We start from the raw sequence: 21,980 nt of genomic DNA on the forward strand, positions 1-21,980 counted from the left end.
TCCTTTATATAAGCTAAGTTGAGGTGAAATTCTGTCTAGGCGAACGCATTTCGAGGCGTACACTTTTGCGACCATTTAATAAAAAAAAACAAGCTGAGCGATACATTTTCATAAATGTCATCTCCATCTTCATCGTCGCTCTCGTACATAAGGAAATATTAAAAAAAATGGGGAAATGAAATTCGCGTATAATGATGAAACTCAGTTGAGTCAAGTAGGATGAGATTCTAGCGCTTCTATTTTTTATATATTTTTTTGTCATTTTTTTTAACCGAAATAATTATTTAGTTTTGTTGTTTTTTAGTTAATCAGTCCATTTATCACAATAAAATTATAACGAGGTGTTCACAACCATCGTATTTTTTAACATTTTCATTTATGACTTATAACTTTATGACAACTTGTGAGTACCCTAAATATATATTGTTTTCTCAATTTTAAGTATGTATGTATGTGATTGGCGTTGCAACCGTTTAGCCGGTTATAGCCGAATCGACGATAGTGCGCCACCTGTCTCTCTCCTTCGCAGTTCGGCGCCAGTTGGAGATCCCAAGTGTAACCAGGTCGCTCTCCACCTGGTCCCTCCAACGGAGTGGAGGCCTTCCCCTTCCTCGGCTTCCTCCGGCGGGTACTGCATCGAACACTTTCAGGGCTGGAGTGTTTTCGTCCATTCGGACAACATGACCTAGCCAGCGTAGCCGCTGTCTTTTTATTCGCTGAACTATGTCAATGTCGTCGTATAACTCGTACAGCTCATCGTTCCATCGTCTGCGGTATTCGCCGTTGCCAATGTTCTGAGGACCATAAATCTTGCGCAAAATTTTCCTCTCGAAAACTCCTAGTGTCGTCTCATCTGATGTTGACATCGTCCAAGCTTCTGCACCGTAAAGCAGGACGGGAATGATAAGCGACTTGTAGAGCTTGATTTTGGTTCGTCGAGAGAGGACTTTACTGTTCAATTGCCTACTCAGTCCAAAGTAGCACCTGTTGGCAAGAGTTATTCTGCGCTGGATTTCGAGGCTGACATTGTTCGTGTTATTGATGCTGGTTCCCAGGTATACGAAATTATCTACGACCTCGAAGTTATGACTGTCAACAGTGACGTGGGAGCCAAGACGCGAATGCGCCGACTGTTTGTTTGATGACAGGAGATATTTCGTCTTGTCCTCATTCACCTCCAGACCCATTCGCTTCGCCTCCTTATCCATGCGGGAAAAAGCAGAACAAACGGCGCGGTTGTTGCTTCCGATGATATCAATATCATCTGCGTACGCCAGGAGCTGTACACTCTTGTAGAAGATTGTACCTTCTCGGTTTAGCTCTGCAGCTCTTATAATTTTTTCCAGCATCAGGTTAAAGAAGTCGCACGATAGCGAGTCACCTTGTCTGAAGCCTCGTTTGGTATCGAACGGCTCGGAGAGGTCCTTCCCAATCATGACGGAGCTTTTGGTGTTACTCAACGTCAATTTACACAGCCGTATTAGTTTTGCGGGGATACCAAATTCAGACATCGCGGCGTAAAGGCAGCTCCTTTTCGTGCTGTCGAAAGCAGCTTTAAAATCGACAAAAAGGTGGTGTGTGTCGATCCTCTTTTCTCGGGTCTTTTCCAAGATTTGGCGCATGGTGAATATCTGGTCAGTTGTCGATTTTCCAGGTCTAAAGCCACACTGATAAGGTCCAATCAGTTTGTTGACGGTGGGCTTTAGTCTTTCACACAATACGCTCGATAGAACCTTGTATGCGATATTTAGGAGGCTGATCCCACGGTAATTGGCGCAGATTGTGGGATCTCCCTTTTTATGGATTGGGCAGAGCACACTGAGATTCCAATCGTCAGGCATGCTTTCTTCCGACCATATTCTGCAAAGAAGCTGATGCATGCACCTTATCAGTTCTTCGCCGCCGTATTTGAATAGTTCTGCCGGTAATCTATCGGCCCCCGCTGCTTTGTTGTTCTTCAAGCGGGTAATTGCTATTCGAATTTCTTCATGGTCGGGTAATGGAACATCTATTCCATCGTCATCGATTGGGGGATCGGGTTCGCCATCTCCTGGTGTTGTACTCTCACTGCCATTCAGCAGTTCGGAGAAGTGTTCCCTCCATAATCCCAGTATGCCCTGGGCATCGGTTACCAGATTACCACCTTGGTCTCTACATGAGGATGCTCCGGTCTTGAAACCTTCGTTAAGTCGCTTCATTTTTTCATAAAATTTTCGAGCATTCCCTCTGTCTGCCAGCTTCTCAAGCTCTTCGTACTCACGCATTTCGGCCTCTTTCTTTTTTTGTCTGCAAATGCGTCTCGCTTCCCTCTTCAGCTCTCGGTATCTATCCCATCCCGCACGTGTTGTGGTCGTTTGCAATGTTGCGAGGTAGGCAGTCTGTTTTCTCTCCGCTGCGAGACGGCACTCCTCATCGTACCAGCTTGTTTTTTGTCGTTGCCGAAAACCAATTGTTTCGGCTGCAGCGGTACGCAGTGAGTTTGAGATGCCGTTCCACAGTTCCCTTATACCGAGATGCTGATGAGTGCTCTCAGAGAGCAGGAGTGCAAGTCGAGTAGAGTATTTCGTGGCTGTCTGTTGCGATTGCAGCTTTTCGACGTCGAACCTTCCTTGTGTTTGTTGACGGGCATTCTTTGCTGCACAGAGGCGGGTGCGTATCTTCGCTGCGACCAGATAATGGTCCGAGTCTATATTTGGTCCTCGGAGCGTACGCACGTCTAAAACACAGGAGACATGTCTTCCGTCTATCACAACGTGATCGATTTGGTTCCGCGTGTTTCGATCAGGAGACAGCCAAGTAGCTTGATGTATTTTCTTATGTTGGAATCTGGTACTACAGACGACCATATTTCGGGCCCCAGCGAAGTCGATCAGCCTCAGGCCGTTTGGCGATGTTTCGTCATGGAGGCTGAATTTTCCGACTGTTGTGCCAAAGACACCTTCTTTACCCACCCTGGCGTTAAAATCACCAAGCACGACTTTTACATCGTGGCGGGGGCAGCGCTCATAGGTGCGTTCTAGGCGCTCATAGAAAGCATCTTTGGTCACATCGTCCTTCTCTTCCGTTGGGGCGTGGGCGCAAATCAGCGATATGTTGAAGAACCTCGCTTTGATGCGGATTGTGGCTAGACGTTCATCCACCGGGGTGAATGCCAGGACTCTGCGACGGAGTCTCTCTCCCACCACAAATCCAACACCAAATTTGCGCTCCTTTATATGCCCGCTGTAGTAGATGTCACAAGGACCCACCTTCTTCCGTCCTTGTCCCGTCCATCGCACTTCTTGGATGGCGGTGATGTCAGCCTTAAGTCGTATGAGGACATCAACCAGCTGGGCAGAGGCACCTTCCCAATTAAGGGTCCGGACATTCCAGGTGCATGCCCTTATATCATTATCCTTAAAACGTTTGCAGGGGTCGTCATCAAAAGGGGGGTGTCTCATCCGAGGCTTTCGTAGATTTTTCATTGGGGGGTGTTTTTATGTGGTGGGTCCCAAACCCTACGCACAACCGCATAAGCGGGCTTCGCCTTCTCACTTTAGCTCGCCTTCAAACGGATGTCTGTTGGCTACCCAGAGGATACTTGGTCTAAAACCGGAAGTAGTGAGCTGCTTGAACCATGTGGAGAAGAATCGTTTCTGGCCACTCCCAAGTGAGTGACAATCAAAAACTTTCCTCACTTGCGTGAACTTCTACACATGATCCCATCCTCAATTTTAAGTAGTAGGCAGCAACTCTGTTCCAAAGCACATTGTATTTGAAGGTATATTTTAATATAATTTAATTTACTTACTTCAGCTGCCAATTCTATTCCAAACTGTGTGTAAATCCAAAAATACCTTCCCAAAGAGCTCTCTTACATCTTTAGTATACATTCCTGTAATATTTTCGATTTTTATATTCATATTGTGGCAAATCTAATCCAAAACATTACCTAATTAAAGCCCACCAACATTAAAGTCTTCAAAGCTCGAGCTACTTAATATTTTTTTTTTTGCTTTGGCATTTCAAAACCTTTCTTGAATTCTTGTCCGAAAACAGAAAAATTAATTTCCCTTTAATTTATTGTTTTAGTGCAACTTAATTGATCTCTAACATTTTTAATTAAATTTTGTGTACTGATGTATTGGACTGGATTTCATTCCAAAAGAATTGCGCCGACTTGGTGATCAAGAAGGAATCAAGCCAATTTACGCAACCCTCTTCTTATGTGCACCGTATTAGTCAGGCCATTCTGCTTCCACTGGATATAAGTTGGGTGAGGGAAAACATCCCAGTCGCTATTTTCCAAATAGTTTTTAACCAATCTTGTATCATGCGACCGAGCCTTGTCATGATAGATAGAGATATTGATTAGTACGTTTATATAGTTTTATTTTATATATTTTTGAAAATCAGTGTATCTTGTCATTTTCATTGAACCGACAACATTACACTCAAAATTTACCAATTCAAAATTTAAATTCGAACAAGTTCGACACAATCTGATATACTTTTCAGCACCTTTTCCACATTCTTATCCGCCAACACGCCGAATGCTGTCAAATGTAAAACTATTACTCACCTAGGAAAAAATAAATAAATAAGAAATTCAAAAATCACAACTTAGATTGCAACCAGATTGTAGATATAACCTTTGGTATGCGCTGCATATTTCATACCAACAAATACACGTATAAACGACCTTAAGAAATTACAAGACACTAAGAAAATATAAAGCTAAAATTCAGCAAATCGCAATGGAAAAATTAAAACTTACCAAGAATAAATAAATCTTGCGGCACTCAACACAATGTGGAGGGCGCTGAAAGCAACGGTGTCACGCACGAATACATTTCACCACAATCAAATATGTTTGTATGTATGTGTGTATGTGTTGGTGAGCATGCAGTTAGGTGTGTGCGATGCGCTGACTGGCATTGCACAATTACAGATAAAAGTAGAGAAAGACAGATGGGATTTTCAACTAATGACAACATTAAGGTATAAGAAGTCACGGTAACACAGTGGACCGCAGCTGAGGCGATAAGATGCTGCAGAGGGTGTATGCTGCGTACATATGTTTGGTGATAGCGGCAATTCCACCTCAGTGGCCCGAATGCAATCTTTAAATTTCCACAACGTCTTACACGTTGGTGTTACAGTTGAGAGGGGGCGAAGGAGGGATGGACCACACTAGGAAGTGAAACAAATTTCCTTCGTTCCGTGTGTCTTTTTGCCAAGGTTGACTGCTCCATTGGTGGCCGTGACTTGCAGAATCGTGCTAGCACAAATTTTATTTCCGTTTCCGCTATCATGTCACACTAATCTTGCGGCTTGCTTGCAAGCGAGATGTGTGAGTGCGCACTATTTGCTTTTTTACTTGCTGCGAAGTGATTGTGGTTCGTGGCTGCGGTAGTGCGCTGATGGCAACACATTTGTTATGCGGCTTGTTTGGCGGTGCACGTGCCCCTACTCGTCTCTTATTTATTGCTATTTATATTACATATAGTTGACATTTTGTATATTTGATTTCACTATCTGCGCTCACAAATCTCACTCATATTTATGTTGTAATATTTCCTTAACATTCTTTTTTTCGGTACTCTACCCGGATGGATGTCATCATCAACGCCGTAATTCACATTGACTGCCACAAAACTAAAAAACCAAAAATACAAATCAACAAAATAAAATATAAACAAAATGTCACACTCAACCGCCGTTGAAACAACAACAATCTTGTACAAACATCAAACATTCATATCGACCATAAACCAAATGGGAATTGTGGTCGCTACTCACCTGCCGGCAACCGAATATCATCATCAACAGAATCATCACGTAATTTTTCAATCAATACACGTGACGCGAATGGCATGCTGGAGAATCATTTATTCCTTGGGCACGATAAGCTCGAATGCTTGGCGAAGGAAATTCGCATCAATGACACCAACGGACGAAATTTATTTTCTGTAAATCAAAATGAAGTCACAATCGGTGCACACGCGTTGCGTATTGACGGCGAAGGTGGCGCCATATTTCGGGAGTCCATACAAACGCCGCATGTACGCGCCGAACCCGGACGTGAACTGAGGTGAGTACTTTCAAACACACAAAGTAGTCATAAAAAATTATTAAAAGTTAAGTTAAGGTTAGGTACCTAGGCAGAGTTAATTAAGAGTATGATTGCCTTAGTACAAAGTACTTGCAAGCAGTACTCTAGATTATTAAAGTACTTATGACATTATATAATTTTAGACCGTCGAGAAATTCCCTTATTTCCTGATTTATTCTACGAAAAATATATACAATTATATATTATCAGCATAGAAAAAGCTCGACGGAACCGGTGGTTGACTCTAGGTTTGTCGCCCTCCGGTCGGAATAGAATTTGAATCTCGAATGGAAGTTTTAGTAAAAAAGTCTCGAGATATACGTAGGATTTCTTTTTAAAAAGAAACCAATAATTTTTATATGTTAAAAAAAAAAATATCTCTACGCCTTTACACATACTAATATGTTTGAGATATATTTATGTTTCAAATGAATCAATGTGCCTAATCATTGAATCCGTTTCGATCGGAAAATAGTTCGATACGTTCGAAAAATTTTACGTTGAAATCATTGAAATCGTATCGAAAATAAAATTTTCGATCGAAGTGAACTCATTTACGACTCAAAAAAATACATTCCCTGGCTAATAGATATCGCTAATTACGAAATCATTGAATCCGCAAAATCGAAAATTTTTGTCGAATTCTATCCGTTGGGGAGTGAGTTGCGTTAAAATGAGTTGAGTTAAAATGAAATAAACTATTTAAACGTTTTTATGTAAACAATCATTGATGAAGGACTAATTACATTTTAAGTGTGTATTTTAGAGACAAGGGACAAAAAAATAAATTAAGGGTGTTTAAAAGCGATATAAATTTGCCCCCTCGAAATAGCGAAAGAATTTTCGCAAAGAGCCTCAGGCGAATATTTTTTGTAAGAAATTTCACAATAGTTAAAGGTCAGTTTTAATTTTTATTTAACAAAGCAAAAAGCACAGACAGTTTTTCAAATTTGTCGCATTTGTCGATAAAACAGTTTTACGTTCTCACTTTTTGGTAAAGCAGTTTATCGACGGAATCAATGATTGCATGAACATTTTCGATCGAAAATCCTTATCGTATCGAAATCGTATTCGCTGCGGATTCAATGATGAGGCCCAATGAAGAATTTAACGAGTTGGGCGTTTAAAGAGCTATACACTGGTAAAAATTAGGTGATTTTCGTGAACTTTTTAAAAGAAAGTACTCGATCGAATGTTTCGAAGTTTATTTGATAAGGTATACTTTCCACTAAATTTAAAATTTTGTTTCACAAAAATGTTGAAAAAGAACGATGTTAAGGGCTGTCTTGGGCTGTCGTTTCTTTAATGCCAAATTGACAAATTTGAACCAATCAAAAAGATCGTGGGTCATTGTATAGTAAATATATTCAAGAATACTCAGTTTCAATTTGAATCGATCAATATCTCGTTGAGTTATGATGTCAACAATTTTGAGAAATGTCGTTTCAAGAAAAACGCGTTTAAATTTTCCATTATAGCAGCTTATACCTGCAAGTGGTCGTTCTTTAGAACGCTTGCACAGGATATTTTTGAAAGAATAAGCTATCGAATAAGCAAAGGATTTAAAAACCGATTTTTAGCAAATGTCACACTGCCACTAAAACCTTTAGAGCTACTTCGAGTAATTTGAAAAATTGTTCCACCTATTAGATATAATGTTACAACTTTTTTTGGAAATTCAGTTAATTTTTATCGAAATATAGGTTTTTTTAATCCCAGAGTGGGTTAACGCCTTAACCTTATAATTTCATATTAAGAGAGCAGTCTTATGCTTGAATGAATTAGTTTTTCTCTTTCATATGTGGCCATATAAACGCTTTGAACATATGTCAAATTCGATTTATATTTAATCGTAAGTTCCTTAAGATGTTGACACGTTGATTTCTGAATATAGAATATCCGAAATTGGAGCAAATATTTTTCAAGAAATTTTATTACAACTTCTTTCCCATTTAAGCACGATTTAACTACCGAATTTTAAAGATCATTGTAGGATAATAGAACTTGCTGTTCGCTGTTGGCTATTAAGATAATTTCTCATTCAATATTCCCGATTTATTGGTTCTAAAAAAAACTGCGCGCTGCTGTATAATACCAACTCAGTAAGATATTCATTCTTAAGGCATACAGTTCTAGTGGCTCACAATTTTAGAAACAATACGAAACCTTTAATAACTCTTCTTCAAGCTCCTTCAGTAACAAAGTAGAATCCATTATATTTCCGTGTATTTGTTGAAAAGAAAATAACCTATTTCTGAGAACAATGAATATAAATTTAACTCAAGTAGTTTGAACTTTTTCAGAGAATACCCTTTTTAAATCTTTGAGGTTATGGTCTTAAATAAATTAAGAATTTATCATTAATATTGTTCTAATCCTTCAAACAACTGTACTAATACGAATTTCTAGTTCAATATCAGCAGTTTTGCAATATGTTGTTCTCACTTAAAATACTGCTACATAATGACACCTTCAGATTTTATAAGATTCATACATATAAATTAGAGAGAGTGAAAAAAGACAATATGAAGAATAGCCAATGAAATGAAAGAGTCAGATGGGCAGAAAACATATGAATCACCATCAGCAGCACACTTTGCGCTTCGTAGCTTTTTGCTCTGGTCAATTTTAAAACGACATGAATTATGTTGTGCAATATACGCCACACGACAGAAGCGCTGCCAGTAGGGGCACACTCTGGCGAAGTGTGCGCGCGAAGTGTTGACTCTGTTGAAGACACTAAAGGCTCGCGGCAGACAAATAGGCTCACTGTATGCACCAGGATGCGCATAAACACACACACACACATATGCATATTTGTTCGCCTTCAGCGGTGCAAACACCATTCGTTGTAATGCGAAGTATGAATTGTTGGCCTGCAATGGTCAGCTGCAAATTGCAGTGATGGAAAATATTGACTTGCTGGCGTATTGTATGGAGCTTCTCGAATTTGTCGAATTGATTTAAAGGTAGTCATATGCATGAGATGGCTCACTGTGAGGGTGTCCCTTAGAATGCTGGAATGCAACAGCTGCGTAATTCAATATGTCTTCAGTGTTATTTATGTAAATTTTTTCATTTTTTGAAGTTAAGGTCTGGCAAAGCGCCTTGCTATTGCTTTAAATATATCAAACATTATAATATTCAACAAGTAAGGAAGGGCTAAGTTCGGTTGTGACTGAACATTTTTTTACTCGAGCAATTTATTTATTTAACTTTATTAATATAACACACAAAGTGGTCCACATATTCGTCATATATATGGTGTAAAGTCCATTGAAAGTTGGAAACCCTAATATTAGGTATATGTGACGATGATGAAGTTATGACTAGATTTCACAAATTTTTAGTACGGAGACATATTATTGGAAGAAAAATATTCCGTTTGACTTTCTTCAAAATATATGAGAGATATTTTCGGTAAAAAATTTATTACAAGCACTGAGGACCTCATGTTGTATATATGGGGCATTGAAATCTTATTATCTGATTTCGACGATTTTTAGAAGGACGATGCCACACTATAAATGCAGTACTTGTGGAAAGTTCTGTTCCGATATCTTCCCTAGCGCTTAACTTATATATTGTAAAGTAAACGATTCAGATCGACTTCAAAGTTTCGGTATATGGGAAGTAGGCGTGGTTGTTAACCGATTTGGCCTATTTTCATAACATATCATAAGGATGCCAGGAAAATATTACGAACCAAATTTCATTGAAATTGGTCAAGTAGTTTCGGATATATGGTTTCCATTTCAACTTGCGTATACAAATTTGAGTGCAGTTCTTCTGTAACATCTTTGTAAGGAAATTTAAGGTTTCTGGTGCTTTTCTTTAGTGAATTAAAGCGGTTTTAGTAGTTTTCAACATAACCATTGTATGGGAGGTGGGCGTGGTTATAATCCGATTTCCTCCATTTTTGGACTGTATAAGTCCAGTCTAGAAAGTTTGGTTGACATAGCTTTAGCAGTTTACGAGATATGTACAAAAACTTTAGTAGGAGACGTAGCCATCCCCATTTCCTCAAAAAAAAAATACATCCCAATATGTCCCTTCTCAGTACGATCCTTTGTACGAAATTTACTTTTATAACTTTATTTATAGTAATATATATAACACCACATCTAACTTTTTTATTTCTGGGTGACACAAACAACCGTTATGTGGAAAAACCTATAATACTCTCTTTAGCAACTTTGTTGCGACAGTATAATAAAACAATGAATCCAAAGAAATACGTGAAGTATTTATTATTCTAATAATATTAGATCAATGCTAAGCTCTCCCATTATGAGGTGGTAGTTTGAGGAAGTTTTGCCCTTTCATATGAGGCCACAAACTCCCCGATCGGTTCATAACTGGGCGAGTTATTCGATGAAAACCGCCGACAATACCCCTACTAGGCGGTTCTGCGCGCCTGGTGCAAATCGTGGAATTTTGTTTTCAGATTGGAAGCATGGAGCATGGAGTATGCATGTGAGCATTGTACACTTTAGGGGTGAAAATTTCCCTTATAATTCGCAAAAAAATTTGTTATTTCTAAATATAACGGGATGGTTTTGAAAATTGGGCTTTATTGGCGGTAAAGGTTTATGTATATTTGCTAAATGCTTTGAACACTCATTTTTTTAATTCACACAGGATTTTTTATTCAGTCTTGAAACAAACAATTATTTTTATAGCAGCTAAACTTGAATAAAAATTATTTTTGTTTATTAATTAACAATTAATTTTTTTTCTAGACTGGAATCGCCAACGCGACAGCTTGAACTGACAGCTGCGAAGGATATAAACTTGCAATCGCGCGCTGGTGCAATAGAAGTGGCTGCTCTGAAAGATGTAAGGCTGAGTGCGCTGGACGGAAGTGTAAGTGGTAAATCGGATTAGCTCCATTATTTTGAAAATATATACTCATGTCTATTTTAACACTAATCTTATTTTGATACAAATAAATGATCCACGTATATATTTTTCCCACTTTAACTCTACTTTATTGCTTGCAATTAATCCACGGCCCCACAGCTGCGCCTGGAATCTGCGAAAATCCTTATGCCAAATCTGCGTACGGCGCAGCCACCGCCACTCGGAGCGCCACAGAGTCGCGACCATTTGCATCGTGTCTTCCAGCTGTGCGCCTGCTCGAACGGCAAACTATTCCTGGCCGCGCCGCATTCGATATGCGCCGGCGATGACAGCACTGTTTGTAGATGATTACCAGAACGGAGACAATAAACCAAGTAGAAGCAACGCTGAGAGCACGTGGAAGAGGGATAGGGAGAAAGTAAAAGAAAGTAGTTAAATATTATATTTGAATGTAGTATAATATATAGATGTATGTGTAGGTAAGTAAGTCGGTATAAAAATAGGCATAAAATCAAGCAGGGGTTAATGTAGAATTCATATCAATGTAACTGTTATATAACACATATGTAAATTATTAGCCACACGTACAGTGGTGGGCAGTTAATTGGAGAAATTGGATGATTTTAATAGTTTTTGGTCATTAATTGGTGCTTTAAGTATAACTACTTTAAATATTACAACAGTTTTCTATATAGACCTCTTTCAAAACCCAACTCCAGAGATTCAAATGCATTTCTGGCAAGAAGATCCTTATAAAAGAAGCCTCAATTGGTGGGCAGTAATCAATGTGCTAAGCAATTTTATCAAATATTTATTCAGTTTTGTTAACTTAGCTGTTCGAATCGACTGCCCACCCTAGCAAAGACTATATCTAAATATCAAATATATATATATTATAGAAATATATATATACAATAGAAATATATGCTGTAACATTAAATATACAGGTAACTAAGATTTGTTAGCTGAACGCTGTATTGTATGTATGTATGAGTAAATAGGCTTTAATAAAATATTAGTTAAATAGAAAAAAAATAATATGCAATTAGAAAAAAAAAAGAAAAATATTTATTCGGAAAAAACCATGTGAAATAATTGGTGAAAAACCACCGAGTTAATTATATTATTAATCAAAACAATAATTACAGAGAACTAACGCGTGCATAGAATATACTGAGTATAGATATAAAATACATAAATAAATATATAATATACTTAAATATATATAGTATGTAGAATGAATGTTTGTATGTAGGACGGTATGTCTGTTAAGCAAGCTTGACAGATTTGAATTTATTGAAATGTTATTGTAAATAAGTAAGCGAATCATTTATATACTATAATATATGGGTATGTAGTACTTGGTATCGCATACATATACTTACATACATATATACAAGAATTAAGTAAACAATTGTAAATAGCAAATTAATGCTTTTGTTATTTTTTTTATTTTTAAGTATTGAAGAACTTGTTAATACAGCTTGTGGTCTGTTAAGAGGTTACATGGGTTTTGTCGCGTAAAAAATGGACTATTTTCAATATTTTTTCTTTGTAAAAAATTATTTATTTAATTCAAACGTTTTTCTGTCTTATAGTTACATATTTAAAGAATAATTTCTGAAATTTTTGGAAAAAAAATTAAAACTCCTCCATTGTGGCGCCATTTCCGGTGACCCCTCGGAAATAAGGTGCGTTGTCAGCATGACTCCTGGCAGGATCATCCACAATGAAAAGACAAAAATAAGTGTTTTAGTTAAGACCACAACGCGTGCTTGAACGCAGGGAAGGCAAACAAAATTGTAATTTTCTTCCAAAAAAAATAATAAAAATTCAATTCGGTCAAATTTGTTTGACTTTTTTTTAAATAGTTGTATTTGAAAAAAAATGAAATCCTTCATTCAAGCATGAGTTTAAGAGTAAATTGTATCTCGAACACCTGTGCAAAATTTATCAAGATCGGTTGAGTAGTTTTCGAAAACGTTTGACAACCGACTTTGAAAACACGGTTCCGTTAACAACGCGTTTAAAGTTTTGAGTAACAGTAATATCGAACTTGGAGCGCACATCTTCCAAAGGTTGTATTCGCCGAAACTATTATTCGGATCGACTTACAAATTTAGGAAAATATTCTTGAGATGTTGTAGAAATTAATAAGCGAAAAAACAAAAAATCGATTTTTTTGAACCCACGAAACCCATGTAACCCCTTAAGATACAAGTAGGCGAATATACAGGGTGCACCATATTTTATATCGGTATGTAAGCATTGAATCGTAACATTTTGGCAATGCAAAATCCTTTTTTTAGTAAGTAACAAAACTAGACCATATGTTTAACTACCGACATAGAAACGGGCACACCCTGTACATGTTTAGCATAAAATACCTACGTATTATACTATGCATATACTCATTAGCACTTAAATAAATAAAGGAAAATATTAAAATTAAACATGAAAAAAAATTGAGATTATATTTAATTTAAAATTAACAGTTGTAGCGTGGTTATGAAATAAGCAAGTATAAGAAATGCAGCAAACGTAAGTATATATACAAGTACTAGGTATTCGTTTGGTGGATAATTTTGTAGAGCAATGCAATTCGATCAGATACAGGCATGGAGACTTCCTGCCATTTCATGCAAAAAACTTCCCAACTAGTCTACACTAGCGAAACAAGTTAAAAAATGTGCGTACTTTGGAATATTCTATAAGAAATTTCAATTTCAAATACCTATTAAAAATATTTTATTTTCAAAATTGCGATCACTTTCGTTCTCCAAATCATATAAATATATACATGAAATTGGTGTAGAATTCTTCAGGCTACAAGAATATATAAACCTTTTTACTAACTTTTGGGCATGGTCAAATTTTATTGCCAAAAAACACGAAATTGACTCTCAAACTGTCGGAACTAAGCGCTTATAACTAAAATATTTGAAGAGTTAGAATTATGCAAAGTATCTCAGAAGATGCGCAATTCTCTCAAGATAAAGTTAGCAAAAAAAATTTCCTCAAAATTCGCATTAATACCGATGTTTTACGCAATTTCCACTTTGAAATTTAAAATACAAGTCGCGAATTTGAATGCCAATGGAAAACCATTAAATTTTGCGAAATTTATGCCCACGTGCATATGCTACACTTTTCACACACACCATATGTTTACATGCCTGCTGGCACACATTTTTACATGTACCATGGCTGGTGTGCAAGTGTGTGGCCTGTGTGGTGCGTGTGAAAAGTGTAGCATATGCACGTGGGCATAAATTTCGCAAAATTTAATGGTTTTCCATTGGCATTCAAATTCGCGACTTGTATTTTAAATTTCAAAGTGGAAATTGCGTAAAACAGCGGTTTTAGTGCGAATTTTGATGAAATTTTTTTTGCTAACTTTATCTGGAGAGAATTGCGCATCTTCTGAGATACTTTGCAGAATTCTAACTCTTCAAATATTTTAGTTATAAGCGCTTATTTCCGACAGTTTGAGAGTCAATTTCGTGTTTTTTGGCAATAAAAATTGACCATGCCCATAAGTTGGTAAAAACGTTTATATATTCTTGTAGCCTGAAGAATTCTACACCAATTTCATGTACATATCTATATGATTTGGAAAACGGAAGTGGTCGCAATTTTAAAAATAAAATTCATATAACAGACTTTTGAAATCGAGTTTTCTTATAGAATTTGTCAAAATACACACATTTTTTAACATGTTTCGGATTAATCGATGTCCAAATTATATTGACAGCAGAAAATATGCAAAAGTTCCAGCTTAATTAACGTTTTTATGCGGATCCAAATGCGTGGAATTCGGGCATGAGACAATATACATATATATACAATATACGCAATATTCTGTGGTTTGAACGAATGTTTTTAAATAATGTTGTTAAATAATAATTTTCTACTTTAATTTTATATTTGTCTTTTCTGCTATGCGCGTGCAAACGCTGGTTTTTGCACCGAAATGTGGTCGATATTGGTGTTACCATATCGTTAATTCTGGAAATATTTCAAAGAATTGTATGTGCTCATTTAATGTAGAAAATCATGTAGTTTCTGTATTTGGAAGTTAGAACTCGAAATTCAGACGATTTAGCCACTTTTTCGTTGAAAGTTTGCGATTTGCAACATATTTGTATTTCTTTAAATTCGCTGGTTATTCCAAGATAGATTCTTATTATATAGGATTATAGAGCATGCGATTCCGCAAATTTTGGCATTTTTAGTTTTACTCTACGACCAGCCGTTCAAAAGTTATAAGCGTTTTTCTGTTCGGCAGCCACCTATTGCCTGCTCCTGGTCGCCTGGTAGAAATCCCAATTTTTCGCACCAAATTGAAATGCATTTTTCTGCAGTGGCGCCGGCAGAGGCGCCGGGCATCGTGCTTTGGTGTTGCATATGCAAAGGGGCAAATTTGAATTACCGGCAGCGGGAAGTGGCGGGGCCGGAAGTCGGCTCGGGCCGGAAACCGGAAATGGAAATACGGTCCTCTATTTCCGGTTTGGGATCCAAACCGGAAGTTGGGGGCCGGAAGTTGGTCACATCCGGTTTCCGCCCGGTCCCGCCACTTCCCACTTCCGTTGTTTCAAATTTGCCCCTTTGCATATGCAACACCATCGGGTAGCTCTGCCGCTCTGCCGGCGCCGCTGCCAAAAAACTCCATTTCAATTTGGTGCGAAAATCTGGGATTTCTACCAGGCGACCAGGAGCAGGCAGTAGGTGGATTTCTGCCTGATACTGTTAACGCACTGTTAACTGTGCAGACTGTTATGTTAGCGAACAGTAGAATGTTATTGTCTAAGACTGTTATGTTAGCGAACAGTAGAATGTTATTGTGTAAGACTGTTATGTTAGCGGACAGTAGAATGTTATTGTCTATGTTAAGCCACTGCAAATAGTTGAGAAATCATGTAATTACACTTTTTGCCAAAACTTCGTGGTTTCTTAATTTTTTTCGATGTTTTTTAGTTTAAATTGTTGCACTAATTTGGCGCAAAATTATAAGAACAAATTCCATGGCAAAGTGATTAAAATTAAATAAATATTTAATAATATAACATAGTACTATCTTTGATGTTAGTAGGCTTTCAAACTTTTACAAAAAATGGAGCTACTTAACATTAATTGTACTCAGAATAATCTACAGGCCTCCCTGCAACTTTCTATGGCCATAATGTCCAAATAAAGTTAGCATTTGCTGGTGTTTGATGCTGTTTTCTCATATTTGTTGCCGATTGCAACATATTTTAATTTTTTATAAATGTTTACAGTGCAACAACAATAACCATTTTTTATACACTTGTGGGCCATGCGATTCTGAAGAGACCAGTAGAAACCGCATGGCTCTAAGTGCCTCCGTTTGGCCACAATTCGCATTTTTCTATTTCGCAGCCACCTACTGCCTGCTCCTGGTCGCCTAGTAGAAATCCCAAATTTTCGTACCAAATTGAAATGCATTTTTGTGGCAGCGGCGCCGGCAGAGCGGCAGAGCTGTCCGATGGTGTTGCATATGTAGAGGGGCAAATTTGAATTAACGGAAGTGAGATGTGGCGGGGCCGGAAGTCGACCCGGACCGGAAACCGGAAATGAAAATAACGGTCCTCTATTTCCGGTTTGGGATCCAAACCGGAAGTTGGGAACCGGAAATCGGAAGTTGGGGGCCGGAAGTTGGTCACATCCGGTTTCCGCCCGGTGCCGCCACATCCCGCTTCCGTTAATTCAAATTTGCCCCTTTGCATATGCAACACCATCGGACAGCTCTGCCGCTCTGCCGGCGCCGCTGCCACAAAAATGCATTTCAATTTGGTACGAAAAATTGGGATTTCCACCAGGCGACCAGGAGGAGGCAGTAGGTGGCTGCCGAACAGAAAAACGCTTATAACTTTTGAACGGCTGGTCGTAGCGTAAAACTAAAAATGCCAAAATCTGAAGAATCGCATGCTCTATAATCCTATATAATAAGAATCTATCTTCGGATAACCAGCGAATTTAGAGAAATAAAAATATGTTGCAAATCGCAAACTTTCAGTGAAAAATTTGTTGAAACACTGGAATATCAAGTTCTAACTTGCAAATATAGAAACTAGATGATTTTTTACCTTAAATAAGCATATAAAGTTATATGAAATATTTCAAACGAGGAAGAAATGGTAACACCAATATCGACCACATTTTGTGCATCAACCAGCGTTTGCACGTGCAAAACAGAAAAGACGAATATAAAATTAAAGTAGAAAATTATTATTTATTGCGTAGCAAACAAAAACATTCGTTCAAGCAACAGAATATAGCGTATATTGTGCAATACATTATTTAATTAAGCACAAACATTAAAAGTAAAATATTATAAAAAAAAATTGTTTTCTTGAACAAGTGAGGCATTCAATGGATAGCTAATGACACGGAGTAACTACTACCACCATTTTCTGAAACTTATTTAAGCAAACGAATGCATCTTGTGTGTAATTTCCATAAAAATTCGCGATTTGCATCACATTTTTAATTTTAGTAATTCGCGGGTAATTCCAACACGGAATCCACTTATTTAGGATTATAGTCCATGCGATCCTGTGAAATTCGAAATTTAGATCACCCAAATCCGACCTCTGGTTCAAAAGTTACAAACATTTGCGTTTCGCTGCTGTCCGGCGCTGCCGACGTCGGCTGCAAAAAAATGCATTTCAATTTGGTGCGAAAATCTGGGATTTCTACTAGGCGACCAGGAGCAGGCAGTAGGTGGCTGCGAAACACAAAAGTGCGAATAACTTTTGAACGGATGGATGGATTTTGGTGATTTAAATTTTGAATTTTGCAGAAACGCATGCGTTAAAAACCAATTGAAAAATATTTGAAATTGCAATTACGTGATATTTTTGAAAATTAAAAATGTGTTGCAAATCGCAAATTTTCGCACATTTTCAGCGATAAAGTGGCTAAAACATCGGAATTTCGAGTTCGAACTTGCAAATATAGAAACTAGATGATTTTTTACATAAAATAAGAAATAAAAGTCTATGAAATATCTCAATAAATAACGATCTGGTAACACCAATATCGAACACAACAACCAGCGTGTGCACGTGTATAAAAGAAAAGGAGAATATAAAAATGAAGTAGAAAGTGAATAATTACTGTCTGGCATACAAAAGCATTCGTTCCAACAACAAAATATTGCGTATATTCTGCAATAAATTATGTGATTAGTGCCAATATTAAAAGTAAAATATTGTATAAAAAATTGGTTTTATTGAACATGTGAGGCATTGAGTGGGTGGCTAATGACACAGGGTAACTACTAACAACATTTCCTGAAACATATTTAACCAAACAAAGGCATTTTTAGTGTAATGTCCATAAAAATTCGCGATTGGTATCACATTTTTAATTTTAAAAACTACCGGGTAATTCCAACAGGGAGTTCACTTAGTCAGGATTGTAGCTCACGCGTTTCTGCAAAATTCAAAATTTAGATCACCAAAATCCAACCCCTGGTTCAAAAGTTATAAGCATTTGTGTTTCGCTGCTGTCCGGCGCTGCCGACGTCGGCTGCGAAAAACTGCATTTCAATTTGGTGCGAAAAATTGGGATTTCCACCAGGCGACCAGGAGCAGGCAGTAGGTGGCTGCGAAATTGAAAAATGCGAATTGTGGCCAAACGGAGGCACTTAGAGCCATGCGGTTTTTACTGGTCTCTTCAGAATCGCATGGCCCACAAGTGTATAAAAAAATGGTTGTTGTTGTTGCACTTTAAACATTTATAAAAAATTAAAATATGTTGCAATCGGCAACAAATATGAGAAAACAGCATCAAACACCAGCAAATGCTAACTTTATTTGGACATTGTAGGCATAGAAAGTTGCAGGGAGGCCTGCAGATCATTCTGAGTACCATTAATGTTAAGTAGCTCCATTTTTTGTAAATGTTTGAAAGCCTACTAACAGCAAAGATAGCCTGTGTGTTGGTTGGTGTGCATGTGTGTGGCCTGTGTGTTGGCTGGTATGCATGTGTGTGGCCTGTGTGTGGTGCGTATGAAAAGTATAGTATATGCACGTGGGCATAAATTTCGCAAAAATTAATGGTTTTCCATTGGCATTCAAATTCGCGACTTGTATTTTGAACTTCAAAGTGAAAATTGCGTAAAACAGCGGTTTTAATGCGAATTTTGATGAAATTTTTTTTGCTAACTTTATCTTGAGAAAATTGCGCATCTTCTGAGATACTTCGCAGAATTCTAACTCTTCAAATATTTTAGTTATAAGCGCTTATTTCCGACAGTTTGAGAGTCAATTTCGTGTTTTTTGGCAATAAAATTTGACCATGCCCATAAGTTGGTAAAAACCTTTATATATTCTTGTAGCCTGAAGAATTCTACACCAATTTTATGTATATATCTATATGATTTGGAGAACGGAAGTGTTCGCAATTTGGAAAAAAAAAATTTATATGAGGTATTTGAAATTGAAATTTCTTATAGAATTTTCCAAAGTACACACATTTTTTAACTTGTTTCGCAGTAATAGATATCCAAATTAAGTTCAGAGCAAAACGTAGTCACAACTTCCAGCTTAATTAACGTTTTTATGCGCATCCAAATGCAAGGAAATCGAGCATGAGAGTTCCACTGCAGTTGACACCAACACTTTGAATGACCATAACTCTGGTAAATCTGAACCGATTTCAATGATTTTTGTGGAATATGAAAGGAAATAACACTGAGGCATTCAATTCATTAAAAGTATATTAATTACAGCACTAGAAGTAGGCTCATTTTTTCCCGACATTTGTACTCACAATGTGCCTCTATGTAGATCCTCTTAAGAAATAATTAAAAACTTTGTTGTATTTGTATATTTTTATTACAATTGAATTGCTTTTCTTAAATGTAGTTCTAGTGGCTTAATTATCTTTGTTTGTTTATGTATATAGTGTATGTGTATGTATACAAGTATTATAGGAAAATGTATGAAAACTTTTTGACTTATACATATATAATTTGCAACTTAAGTATAATCGAAGTGTATTCTCGGATTATGGTGATTTGAGTGAGAGCAGTTAAACTGTAGTACATTTATATATCTCATCTCCAATTGAGCTACCAGTGTTAATATATGGTATACATAGCGCCACAAGTGACCGCGATGAACGAGGCAACATATTGAGGAATTACAGGGTGATCGAGTAGTTGAAACGATCACGTATAAGACCTGCAATCAAAAAATTTAAAGATGCGATACAACTAAAATGTAACTGTATGTGTAATCTAAATATAATACAATAATATTTTGTATTATGAAACACATGATATCGACTGACACTTACCCATAAATGGTCCGCAGGCGAACGTAAACAAGCCGGAAATGAGCAGCGCCAAACCGGAAGCTGCTGGTAAACGTTTCAATGGAACACAAACGGTTATAATAAGTGGCCTGAAGATCGTGCGCACACCCTTGCACATCCCAAACCACGCCACGATAGTGCGACCGAGCGCGATGCCAACGACACCTGTGTAATGAAAATATTTGTTAGGAAATTCATTACTTCATTTAAGAGATGAGGTGGGTTTCAAAATTCACAAAAAATTGTTTAAAATATTATCCATTATCATTATCTTTCTTCAAAATATCTGAGAGACTTATCTATATTTTTGGTAAAAAATTTATTAGAAGCACTGGGGTCTTCATCTTGAATATATGGGGCCTTGAAATCCTATTATCTGATTTCGACGAGTTTTACAAAGGCGATCTCACACTATAAATGCAGTATTTGTGCAAAGTTCTGTTTCGATATCTTCACTAGCGCTTAACTTATATATTGTAAAGTAAACGATTCAGGTCGACTTCACAGTTCTGGTATATAGGAAGTAGGCGTGGTTGTGAACCGATTCGCCCTATTTTCACAACATTACAAACAGAATTTCACTGCAATTAGTCGAGTAGTTTCGGATATATCGTTTTTGACCCAAAAGTGGGCGGAACCACGCCCAATTAAAATTGTGTATACTATTTTGAGTGTAGCTCTTGTGTACCATTTTTATAATGAAATTTAAGGTTTCTGGTGGTTTTCTTTACTGAAAATAGTAGTAGTTTTCAGTAGTAGTAGTAGTTTTCAGTAGTAGTAGTAGTTTTCATCATAACCTTTGTATGGGAGTTGGACGTAGTTATAATACGATTTCCTCCATTTTTGGACTGTATAAGGAAGAGCCTAAAAGAACCGACTCGAGAAAGTTTGGTGGATATAGTTTTAGCAGATATGTACAAAACCTTAGTAGGGGAGTGACCACGCCCACTTCCCCAAAAAAATTACATTCAAATATGGCCCCTCCTAGTGCGAACCTTTGTACCAAATTTTACTCTTATAACTTAATTTATGACTTAGCTAAGGCACTTTAAAAGTCTTCGGTTTTCGCCATTTTGTGGGCGTGGTAATAGTTCGATTTCGCCAAGATTCCAAGGAATATGTGTTCCAAGTTTCAATAAGATATCTCAAATTTTACTCAAGTTATCGCTTGCACGGACAGAGGGACAGACAGACGGACGAACAGACATCCGGATTTCAACTCCACTCGTCATCCTGAACATTTATATATACATATATAACCCTATATCTAACTCTTTTATTTCTGAGTGACACAAACAACCGTTATGTGAACAAAACTATTATACTCTCTTTAGCAACTTTTGTTGCAAGAGTATAATAAGTTAAAACTGATAAAAGTGAGAAATGGAATGATATTATATTATATATACAATACACACAGATATGAATATCTGAACAATGGCAAGTCTTTTACTTTATTGCTAGAGATTCGAGAGCCGCATGCTAGATAAGTAATTTATTTGATTAGAAACTGGTGCGTGGAGGGAGGGGCGTAAAATTTTACGCAAAAATATATTTCAACAAAAAGAAAAACAACAACGCAATAAGTCCACACAAAGTTGACGCCTTCGAAGACGCAAACGAAACGCAATCATACAGAAGTAAATATGTATAAGCGAGAACTCAAAGGAGGACTAGC

General features: G+C 37.2%; 2 protein-coding genes across 5 annotated transcripts in view; one reads left to right on the plus strand and one right to left on the minus strand.

The window, feature by feature from the left end:
* Positions 1 to 12,329, plus strand: part of LOC105212248 (myb-like protein P) — a 122,703-nt gene extending 110,374 nt beyond the window's left edge. For 3 of the 4 annotated variants that reach the window (XM_054231214.1, XM_054231216.1, XM_054231217.1), the window contains 3 exons: positions 5,812 to 6,073; positions 10,837 to 10,960; positions 11,117 to 12,329. In XM_054231214.1, coding sequence (XP_054087189.1) covers positions 5,812 to 6,073; positions 10,837 to 10,960; positions 11,117 to 11,305 — 575 coding nt within the window. In that variant the 3' untranslated portion in view covers positions 11,306 to 12,329. Of the gene's footprint in view, positions 1 to 5,811; positions 6,074 to 10,836; positions 10,968 to 11,116 lie in introns of all 4 variants that reach the window. The other variant, XM_054231215.1, reaches the window with a different exon arrangement.
* A 7,144-nt stretch (positions 12,330 to 19,473) lies between these two features.
* LOC128922274 (uncharacterized) overlaps positions 19,474 to 21,980 on the minus strand; it is a 165,965-nt gene continuing 163,458 nt past the window's right edge. Inside the window, exons 4-5 of the mRNA XM_054232208.1 lie at positions 20,285 to 20,467; positions 19,474 to 20,169 (exon numbers count right to left, since the gene is read on the minus strand). Coding sequence (XP_054088183.1) covers positions 20,157 to 20,169; positions 20,285 to 20,467 — 196 coding nt within the window. The 3' untranslated portion in view covers positions 19,474 to 20,156. The remainder of the gene's footprint in view (positions 20,170 to 20,284; positions 20,468 to 21,980) is intronic.

The sequence above is a fragment of the Zeugodacus cucurbitae genome, chromosome 5, assembly GCF_028554725.1.
Source record: "Zeugodacus cucurbitae isolate PBARC_wt_2022May chromosome 5, idZeuCucr1.2, whole genome shotgun sequence".
NCBI classification, from domain to species: Eukaryota; Metazoa; Arthropoda; class Insecta; order Diptera; family Tephritidae; genus Zeugodacus; species Zeugodacus cucurbitae.